General features: G+C 49.3%; 1 protein-coding gene across 1 annotated transcript; it reads right to left on the bottom strand.

Annotated features, from left to right (window-relative positions):
- Positions 1-3,043: 3,043 nt before the first annotated feature.
- On the bottom strand, positions 3,044-4,248 carry FAM181B (family with sequence similarity 181 member B). Its single transcript, XM_068178360.1, has one exon. The coding sequence runs from the start codon at positions 4,143-4,145 to the stop codon at positions 3,105-3,107; it is 1,041 nt and encodes a 346-aa protein (XP_068034461.1). The 5' UTR covers positions 4,146-4,248; the 3' UTR covers positions 3,044-3,104.
- Positions 4,249-10,054: the final 5,806 nt, after the last annotated feature.

Raw genomic sequence — 10,054 nt, forward strand, 5'->3', positions numbered from 1 at the left:
CCAAGAGTGTTTCTGAGTAAGACTGTTAGGTGATGTTTTCAGTGCCTGCACTACTCAAGCTGGGGGAAACAACCCAACAAAAAGAGCCCACACATGCACAAAGGAGATCAAAGATGCAGCCTCACTAGATGGCAACGCCTGGGCTGTTCAGGTGCCCACACTGCCTCCACAGCATGGAGAGGGGCTCCAGTGCTCCTCAGGAGTTACACAGAAGTTCTTTGTTTGGTCTGTGTTGTGGAAAAAGCTGTTGTTAGCTCCTTTCCCGGCTCATCATACTTCCCATGCCAGGTACTCCTCGGATACAAATACATCCTCTGGCAGCAATGTAGCCATTCTTCAAAGAACATTAATTTCTAGATTTCTTTTTTTTTTTTTTTTTTTCTTTCAGGGCAAGCTCCTATAATCTGAACATCCCCCTTAAGGAACTATAGCAGGATAGAGGCTAAGCTGAAGAGACTTGTGCAGCTGCTGCTCAGTCAGCCTGATTCCCAGAGCCTGACCCAAAGCTCTTGCAAGCCCACAAATAACCCTCCCAAGCTGGCAGCACTGGGAATGAGGTGCCAGTCCAGCCTTGGATCAGCCCAGCTCTGCTGGCACCCACAGAGCTGCTTCTCCCACTGGTTTTAGACAAGGTCTAACCCAAGAAAGCTGATGCTCAGCTTCTGAGCAACACAGGTCACCATCTACAAGGCAGCAGAGCACCAAATGAGCAAAAAACACCAGCTGGTCACTTTTGTGGCCCTTCACAGCTACTTAGAATAAGAAGGTGAGGTCTGTGGGCAATCAGACTATTCAGGTTTGCAATATCTGTCCCAGAACCAATTGCTGAAAACCTCTTTTTGACTTTTTCTGAGCAAAATCTCACTGACATCTGTGAGACAGCTGGCACGATAGGCTATAAAGCCTTCAGGATTAGATCCCCAGTTAATACACATTTGCCTATCGAGCTTATAAGATAAAAAAATCCTAAAAAAGGTGGGTTTGTTCCTTACCTGGGACCACTGCATTATCAGCTCCCCCAACATTTGCCTGGCCTGCTGAAAACACAAACTTTAGGTGCAAAGCTCAGGGGAGTAAAATGGGCACTGAGATTATTAGCACAGCATCATCAAACTGAAATAATTCTGGGCAGCTGTCAAAACATGCTACAAATTCACATGCTTGAAGTAGGAGCTAAACAAAAAAAAAAAAGAATAATACAATACATCTCCACATGACATAACTCCCCAGCTGGTCTTTCCCAGGTAGTCTCAGATGCAGTTAGATGCAAGCTCTGCTGGGATTTGGCAGTGTGCAACTCACTAATGCAAGCTGGGAGGCTTGCCAAAGTGAAGAAGGCAGGACAGAGCTTACAGAGCAGAACATTGTCCCATCATCAAAACCAGCAGCAGGACAGGATTAACCTAATTTGTAGCTACCTTGGCTGCCCATTGATCCTTATACAGGCTCTCAAGAAATTGAGTGAAATAAACTGCTGCAAAATTGTTCTTGAAAAGTGCATTTCCTCAACAGCACTCAGCTATCAAACGCTGGAGTGTTGTGGACGTTCATCCATGGTGGTTCCTTCCCGTACAGCTTGTGGACACCTTGGGCAGCTTGTGGGGAAGAAAGAGGAGGCAGCAGTTACAGCTCTTGCTTATAAAAGTAACATTAAAACATTTGCCAAAACAAATTATCTCAGTTTATCTCCAAAATATTTTGCTTCACCTCTCCACACTTCCCAGCATCCTGACCCCAAATCTCTGAAAAGTTAAATCTGGGTGAAGAATGAAAAAAAAAAAAAATTGCTTTACCGTCCATGCTATCTTTTAAAACACAGAAAGCACAAGGATTTGTCACCACCACCGACGGTGAAACCCCAGGCTGAGGGTAAAACCCCAGGCTCATCCCTATGTGGATCCCGTTTAAAAAACAAACAATCCACTTGGGGCTGGCAGGGAGCCAGACTGCGGGATTGCCTTTGAAAACTTGCATCTCAATAGGAAAGCTCGGAGTATTTTGATCAGTTTTCATAACTGTAACAATTTTCATCCCTTGACTTTGTAGCATATTGTTGCTCCTTCTTTCTACTAAGTTACAGAAACAGACGGTGCAAATGAAGGCCAAACAAGCATGGGTCGCTGTGGATAAAATACGGCATTTCAAAAGATTTAGAAAAGACAAAACCTGCTGCCTGTCTTAACTCCTGCCAAGAAACCATTATAGAGGATGAAGGCACAGTGAAAGCCCCCTGAACGCCGCGTCTCAACAGCAGTAACAACCACACATCTTGGATCTATTGTGCAGCTTTATTTTTATAGGACCTATCATAGACTCTTTTACATAACTTAAATGATTATCAAATAATCTCCTGTACACAGTGAGACGGAGCCGCATCGCTTTCTGAGCTTTGACACATTCCTGGAAGAAATCCAACAGTCTGCAGGAATCACATGGCCGCAGTGGCTACAGTACCTTTTCGTCCCGAACTTACACCATCAATTAACTTACGAATCACTGCAATTCGCCGTTTTGCAAGATCCTGCAAGACGCTGTTAAAATTTCAGGACACTGAGTTTTGGTAGCAGCATTTTTAATTTTGCTTCACTTTCTTGCCTTTGTGTCCTCAGCTGAACACCTGCCAGCACTTGTGACAAATGTGAGCCTAGGAAAAATGTTAAACGCACCTCAAGTGTTGACATGAGCTTTAGATTTAGACTGAAATCATTGACGAGTGGTCCCCGCGGCCTCTGAGAGCGCAGCCCCTGTCCCCACGTCGCCTACAGGTACAGCAACGCGTCTGCCTACAGCCAGCCAAGCCCTTGTCCCTAAGGAAGGAGGATGAAAGGGGGGCACCGGCCGCTACAAAAAGACCTGAAGAAACCCAAAGTTTCACATTTTATTTGCAGCGTCGCCCAAACCGCAGGAGGAGGAGACTGGCAGTGCACAAGGGTGAATCCTGCGGGGGCCGTGGCCGCGGTTTCGGCTGCGGGGCTCTCACATGCAGTGGAGTGTGCGGAGCCCCGTGCGGCCTCCGCGCTGCCCCAGCGTCCGCCCGCCCCCGCGGGGGCTCCGGGCTCCGCTCCCCGCCTCGCCGTCCCGGCGGACCTCGAGCCGCGGCCGCCCTAGAGACCGGGGTAGCCCCCGCGGTGGTACCCGCCGCCGTAGTCGTAGGGCGGCTGCGGTGGGGGCAGCGGGCACTCGGGGAAGAAGGGGGCGAACCCCGCGGGCAGGTGCCCGCCGGGCTCCTCGCTGCCGCCGGGCACGGCCTCGGCGCCGCCGGGGTAGACCGGGCGCAGCGGCTCGGCCGGCGCCTTCCTGGGCGGGCTGCAGGGCGCAGCCGGGCTCCAGGGCGGCTCGGGGTACAGCAGCCCGCCCAGCAGCGGGTGCGGCCCCGCGGGCAGCGGCAGCTCGTACAGCCCGTGCTCCAGCCCCAGCTCGGCGGGCGGGCGGCCGCCGAAGGCGTCGGTCGTGGCGGCGTGCTCGGGCAGCAGCGCGCCGTACTCGGGGCACAGCAGCTCGAAGAACTCGGTGGTCTCCGCGCTCCCGCCTCCGCCGCCCTTCTCCGGCTCCTTGGCGGGCGGCCCGCGGGCGGCGGGGCCGGGCAGCGCCGGCTCGGTGAAGAAGGAGGGCGGCAGGTTGCGGTCCCGCAGCGGCACCTTCCGCGGGCCGCCCGCCGCCTTCTCCCCGCCGCCCGCCTTGGCCTCGGCGCCGCCCGCCGCGCCCCGGCCCCGCTGCAAGGAGCCGAAGAGGGCGGCCAGGCTCTTGCTCTGGAGGCTGCTGCCGGCCGCCTGCGCGGGCTCCCGGCGCGGCGGGGGCCGGGCGGGGCAGGCGGCGGGCGGGCAGGCGGCGGGCGGCGGCGCGGGCGGCGGGGCGGCGGCGGCGATGATGCCGGTGCAGCGCTTGATCTGCTTCTGCAGGTACTTCCTGTGGTTCACCTTCCGCCGGGACTTCACCGGCCGGTCCAGCGCTAGCTTGATGTTGCTGGAAGCCGAGTCGATGAAGCTCAGCAGGTCCCGGGTGGCTTCTCTAAAGTCCCCCGCGTCGCCGCCGCCGCCGCCTTCGTAGCCCTTCTCCAGGTCGGCATAGCCCAGGAGCCCGCCGGCGGCGGGGAAGCAGAAGGAGAGAAGGTGGTGGGGGCTGAGAAGCGCGGCGGGCACGGCCATGGCCGGCGGCAAACGCCGCCGCCCCGAGTTCCGACAGAGTCCGCTGGGATGCGCCCGGCGGACGGCGGCGGCGGCAGCGGGGAAAAGGCGGCGGGCGGGGAAGGAGGGGAAGGAGGAGGAGGAGGAGGGATCAGAGCGGGGCTGGCCCCGGCCCTCCCCGCCTCCCTGCCGGGAGCCCGGGGGCCGGGCTGGCTGCACCCACCAACCCACCGACCCGGGCGGGAACACTGGCAGCGGCGGGACGGGACAAGCATCACCCCCGGGACTTGGACACACCCGCCCTGGGACAGATAGGCAGCCCCGCGGGACAGGTGAACACACGCACCCCCTGGGACAGGTGCACAGGCATCCCCTGACCAGACACACGCAGGCACCCCAGAGCAGGTGCACAGCATCCTTCAGACCCCATCAGTCTTGTCCCCCCTCCCGCAGCTGCTCAGCTGGCAGAAAACATGTTCCTCCGTCTGGTGTCAGGTCCGGCGCTTGCACGGCTCTGGGTGCGAGGGCACGGGGACATGCTCTTACTCTTGACAGCTGCCAAGATACACACACTTAAATTGATTTGTAAAGGATGCTTTTTTCCAAGCTCATTGATATGCACATTACATAGCGTATTCTCTGTCTAGTCAAGTCCTAAGAAAATTCAGAGCTGTGATACAGTAGAGATTTCGAATGACTGGGGCGCATGGAGTTAAAGTCACAGAATTATGTATGGTTTGGATTGGTAGGGACTTTAAAGATCATCTAGTTCAACTCCCCTACAGTGAGCATGGACACCTTCCACTAGACCATTTCAATTTGCCTTCAGAAGATTTTTACGTTGATGCAGAACAACCCTCAACCCAGCTCCAGATTTATGTTCAATGCTTTTATATGTCCAAATTTGAATGAAGATCCATATCTGATTTGGAATTAAGTAAAGTGAGATTTCATGGTCTGCATCAGTTCATTAGAAATGCAGCAGATTTGTACTGGAAGGAAAAAACAGAAAGCAAAACTGCAGAAGGAAAGTGAGACAGGGTCCTTGGACTGTAATTAGTGGTAAACTGGAAAAACCAGCCAAATTCACCTCCCTGTGGTTTGGAACACTTGTTGACTGCAAAGCAAGTATTGCAAAAAGAAAAGAGGAGAAAGCACATATTTTGTGAGAGGAAAAGGAGGCTCAATATCCTCTATGAAACAAGATTGCTGATTTTCTTGATCTCTCACCAGCATCTCAGCAGGCCTCTGCAGGGTCCCTGAGGCAGGCAGAACCTCACAGTCCCAGGCACAGCCTTGGCTCTGGTGCCGGCCCATCGGGACCGGGTCTCCTTTGCAAAACTTGCTCAGCTGGAATCTTCCAGAGTCTCATATTTCAGGACTTGCTCTGAGTGCAACTGTGTAATTGAAGCAAAAAACCCTGGTAGGCAGAGGGCTATGGGAAGTTTATGTATCTCTCCATGTCAGAATGAGTATGTCTACATAGAAGGTGGATTTAAACTACTTAGCTCGAATACAACTGACAGGGATTAACGATCCGAGCTGTTACCCTCAGGCCCTGTCAAGCCCTGTCAAGCTTTGCAGCCTGCTCCAAGCTCCCTTATTGATGGGAAAATATAAAGAACAACATATACATCCCCTGTGTGCTCCACTAGATAGTTTTGCCTCCCCTGTGAGGCCACTTTGAACTGTACATGGGTCTAGAAAACGGGGGTCACTATCCTTCACGGGATGTGCAGAGAGTCTGGGACTGTTTCTTATCTGAGCAACACAAAATTATTCAAACAGAGCGGCAATGAAGTTGTCCTCAAATTAGTATCTGCTTCAGCATGGTAGCAGCAATATTCCATAGCTTGTCTAAAGGGTTTGTTAATGAGTCTGGGTGGCATTATATGCAGAGTGGATAAATATCCGGTGGCTCAGATAAAAAAGAGCTGAAAGCCCCAGCTTCTCTTCTGTAAGGCTGAATTCATTCAATTAAACAGCTTTGAGAGCTCAGCTACGGTTTAGCGGGAGACTTTATTACCTCCTAAAACTTGGAGAGTATTAAAACAATTGTCAGGCATGCAAAGGAAAGTTTGCATTCAGTTGTGCTAAGCAGCTGAATTTACATATTCTCAACCAGATCTGGAGATTTAGAAAGCCTTCATAATTGCATTAAACATGCTTATTCTCCGTGTTCTCTCAGGCAGAGCTGATTACCCCAAGTTGGGCAATGCCTGAAGGGAAATTTGCTAAGCCACATGATGTCAACAACTTGTAAAGAAACTTGATTTTTTTTCAAGGAAATAGTAGTTTGGTTATTCCTGAAAAACATCTCTTTTCTAGCAGCTGTATGAGCCTGCTTGTCTTCTGCCTGTGCTCTTTCAGGATGCTGATGCTCAGCCCACTTGTGGTGACTCTCAGGCCCAGCTATCCACCTCAGCTCACTAGCAGGGTCTAATGTCCAGGAAATGCTGGATTTAGACCCACAAAATAGCCCCAACCCCAGGAAAAATTATGGACCAGATGTCCTTTTCCCTCCACTTCACCCCTAACAGACTGGGGTGAGTGAAGTGGCTGCAGAATTGCTTCCACCACCCCAAACCTTCATCCCACAGAAGAGCATTCAGTGCTTATTAATGGGCTCCAGGGGTTATACTGCTTTTTTTTTTTTTTTTCCCTACTTTTGTGCAGGAAATTTATCTGGTTTTGTTCATTTTCTTGCTTGTTATAGGGAGCAGCATCTTAACCACCTCTGGGGGTTGAACCCAGGCTTCTGAGAGTAACGCCCTTGCCATCAAGCTTGGCTTTTTTAGAAAACCAGGGCACAGTCACTCTGAGAATCAAAGGAGGTAGGAGCATGCCCTGACCACTAATGCTTTGCTCTGGCCATAGATTGAGCTCATGGCCACATGATCAAGCTCTTCACAAGAAGAATAATTTATTATCCTTGCAGACCAGGCTGGACAGAAAGGAGAGCAGTTTCTACAAGCAAGGAAGCCTTGCATGGTCGAAGGGTGCGTTACAATTCCAGCACTTCTGTGGAGCAGCTCCTCACTGGAGCCAGTCACAGAAGCTCTGACTGCCCTCCTGATGCTCATGGGCCACCCATCTTAGTGTCCAGCCCCAGGGCAAATCCTCTGCCATGCTGGAGCAGGATCCCACTGGGATTCAGCCTGAAGGAAACATCTCACACTGTGCCTCATCACTGAAAGGAAATAGATTCAGGCTGATATAAGGAAGAAATGTCTTATGATGAGAGTTGTGAAACACTGGCACACGTTGCCCAGAGAGGTGGTTGATTCCCCATCCCTGGAAGTGTTCAAGGCCAGGTTGGATGAGGCTTTGAGCAAGATGAAGATGTCCCCGCTCACTGCAGGGAGGTTGGAACCAGGTCGTCTTTGCAGTCCCTTCCAACCCCCAAATTGTTCCATGATTTTATGATCACTAGCAAAACCTTCTCCTAGGGAAGGAAAACCAAATCCAGCACTGAGCCCAGCTCTCACAATTCACAACACCCATTTTCCTTTCATGGTGGCATCAAGAAGGCAGCATGAAATAAAAAAATCTCTGCGACAGGGGAGGGGGGGCTTTTTTTTTTCTCTTCCTGGTTGTATGGCCCATATGGTTATCGAGTTATGGGAAAATCTGGCTGCCCAAACAGGTGTCACCACTCCCAACCTACAGACTCATTTCCTGATCGCGTCTTAATCGGCGAGTTGGTTGTGAAAGTTGATTTCTTGCACATTCTTATATCAGTGGGAATTTCTGCCCTTCCCTGACAAGTATTATAGGCAGCCTTTGACATACAGCCCTACAGGACCTAAATAGGCTGCTATTCTTTCCCTACACTGAAAGGGAGCTTTGTGCCAGGGATTCATTAAACTGCACTGCACAGCCCTTCATAAATGGGCTCAATAATGAACAGTCGATTTAACTGGAAAAGCTGCTGGAGCTGTTAAATTAAAGGGAAATAAAGTGCACTTCAGGCTCAGTCTGCCAGAAGAAAATGTTGACCTAAAAAAAAAAAAATCTTTATTTTACTCAATCTCTTGCAAACAGGCTAAAATCTTCAGGAAGTTTATACTCACAACAGTGGGAACAATTTTAAAACATACTGATTTGCTTTCCTACTAATAAAGAAAGAATTGCAATAAACTACTCAATGAAATCAGGAGACATGAAAGGAAATATTCCGCTTAAGCCAAATTTAGTCCCCTTAACATGAATTTAATATTTGCATGTAGATCCCTCAACCCATCAAATTTATATAGGCAAGGTTTCCACTGGAGCTGAGTTCATAAAGTCATGAGGGAGATCCTTTATTTCCGGTTTGCCAGTATTTTCTGAAATTCTGCGGTGCTATGCAGTCCAGTCCTTCAGTGTCCAGTTCTGCCATCATGTTGCTCGTAATGCAGTGATTGTTTTGCCCATGTGAGGTGTGCAGGACTCAGCGGAAAAACAGGCACACATGGGAGACTCCATTTAATCTTCTGAATGAATGCAGAAGTCCATAATTCAGCTGAGCCTGACCCAGCTCTTAGTTTTGGAGGACTGAAATTCCTTATTTCAGTGAGGTTACTCCAATGTAAACCTGGAGCAGTGAATCAGCTCTTCCATGACAGCCATCTCACCCTCCTTCATCTGGACAGTTTTAAATCCTGTTCCTCACCTGTGTTCTGTACTTTATACATGAAATATTGTGAAGAGAATCTATCTGTGTGAAGGTAGATTGGAAGCTTAAGGACAAGAAGATCAGAAGAAGTATGCAATGGGTAAGGGACTATGTCCAAATCTAATTCCTGGGGCAGCTCCTCTGAAAAGAAACCTCAGCACCAGCTTAAAAAACTTGGTGTTGCTTTCACATTTCACTTTGTAGCTATTTTTTCCTTATGTAAACTTCCTGATTGAAGAAACTGATCTTCTTCATACTGTTGTGATTTTTGTTCAGATCTTGTATACAATATATAAGGTGATGGCAGCAGGCTTTGAGCTCTTCACTGAAGCTACCTTCAGTGGTCTTAATATTTTTCATACTCTGAAAACATGGAGCATTCAAGAAGAATGCTGAAATTAGCTGAAATATGCCAGTCTTCCACCTAAATTGTCTATAATTATTTAAAGTTTGATTATAAATTACCTGGAGTAGATCAAAATCCTACAAGAATTGTAAAATCATGAACTTGTCTGTCAAAAAAATAGTGCATTTAATAAGCTGATAAGCCACCTCTTGTGCTGGTGACTCACCACTGCAAGAGCTGTGCAAAAAACACCACTGGCAACTTCAGGAAAGAGTTTTGGGGGTTGAAATTGTAATTTTTTTCATTAATTATTCGTGCTTATAATCCGGCACATGGCTACTGGTAGAAATACTCTATGAGGAAACATTTACAAATACATGAAATTAATTAGAAAATAAACGATTTTCGATACTATTGAGATTTTTTTTCTTTTTTTTTTTGTCCTCAGTTCTTGTGTATTCCTTGAAATTTTCAGGGTTTTATCTTCACTCAGAGACAGTTCTGAAGGTAAATATGCAGGGGTTAGGATTGAATTCCTTCCTTTATTTCTCTAGGAGTGAAGGTTCCTGCTTGGAAGAAATGTGAAATGCTATCAGACAGCAAGTAATGTCAAGCACTGTCTTGTTTGCTGCAGACTGTCTTCCCTGTAATGTTTTTTTTTTTTTTGCTTGGCAGGAAGCAGCTTGTTTGATCTCCTGGTCCCTGACAGGCTTTGAGGAGGTGCTACATGGCTTTGAGGAGGGGCTGCGTGGCTTTGGGGAAGACAAGAGCTCCTCAAACCTCACCTGATGCAAAGAGTGAGGATTTAAAAATGCTGCAAAAGAGCCTTCATGTATCTCAGAATGGCCACTGGTACCACAGGTGCTCGGTGTCCCTCAGAGGTCTGGCCACGCACCATCCACAGCACAGGGGAGAGCACAAGAGGGC

This window comes from Anomalospiza imberbis, chromosome 2 (assembly GCF_031753505.1).
Source record: "Anomalospiza imberbis isolate Cuckoo-Finch-1a 21T00152 chromosome 2, ASM3175350v1, whole genome shotgun sequence".
Lineage (NCBI taxonomy): Eukaryota > Metazoa > Chordata > Aves > Passeriformes > Viduidae > Anomalospiza > Anomalospiza imberbis.

Excerpts from the sequence above, each read along its gene's own strand:
- FAM181B (XM_068178360.1), bottom strand. The coding sequence starts at position 4,145 with ATGGCCGTGCCCGCCGCGCTTCTCAGCCCCCACCACCTTCTCTCCTTC.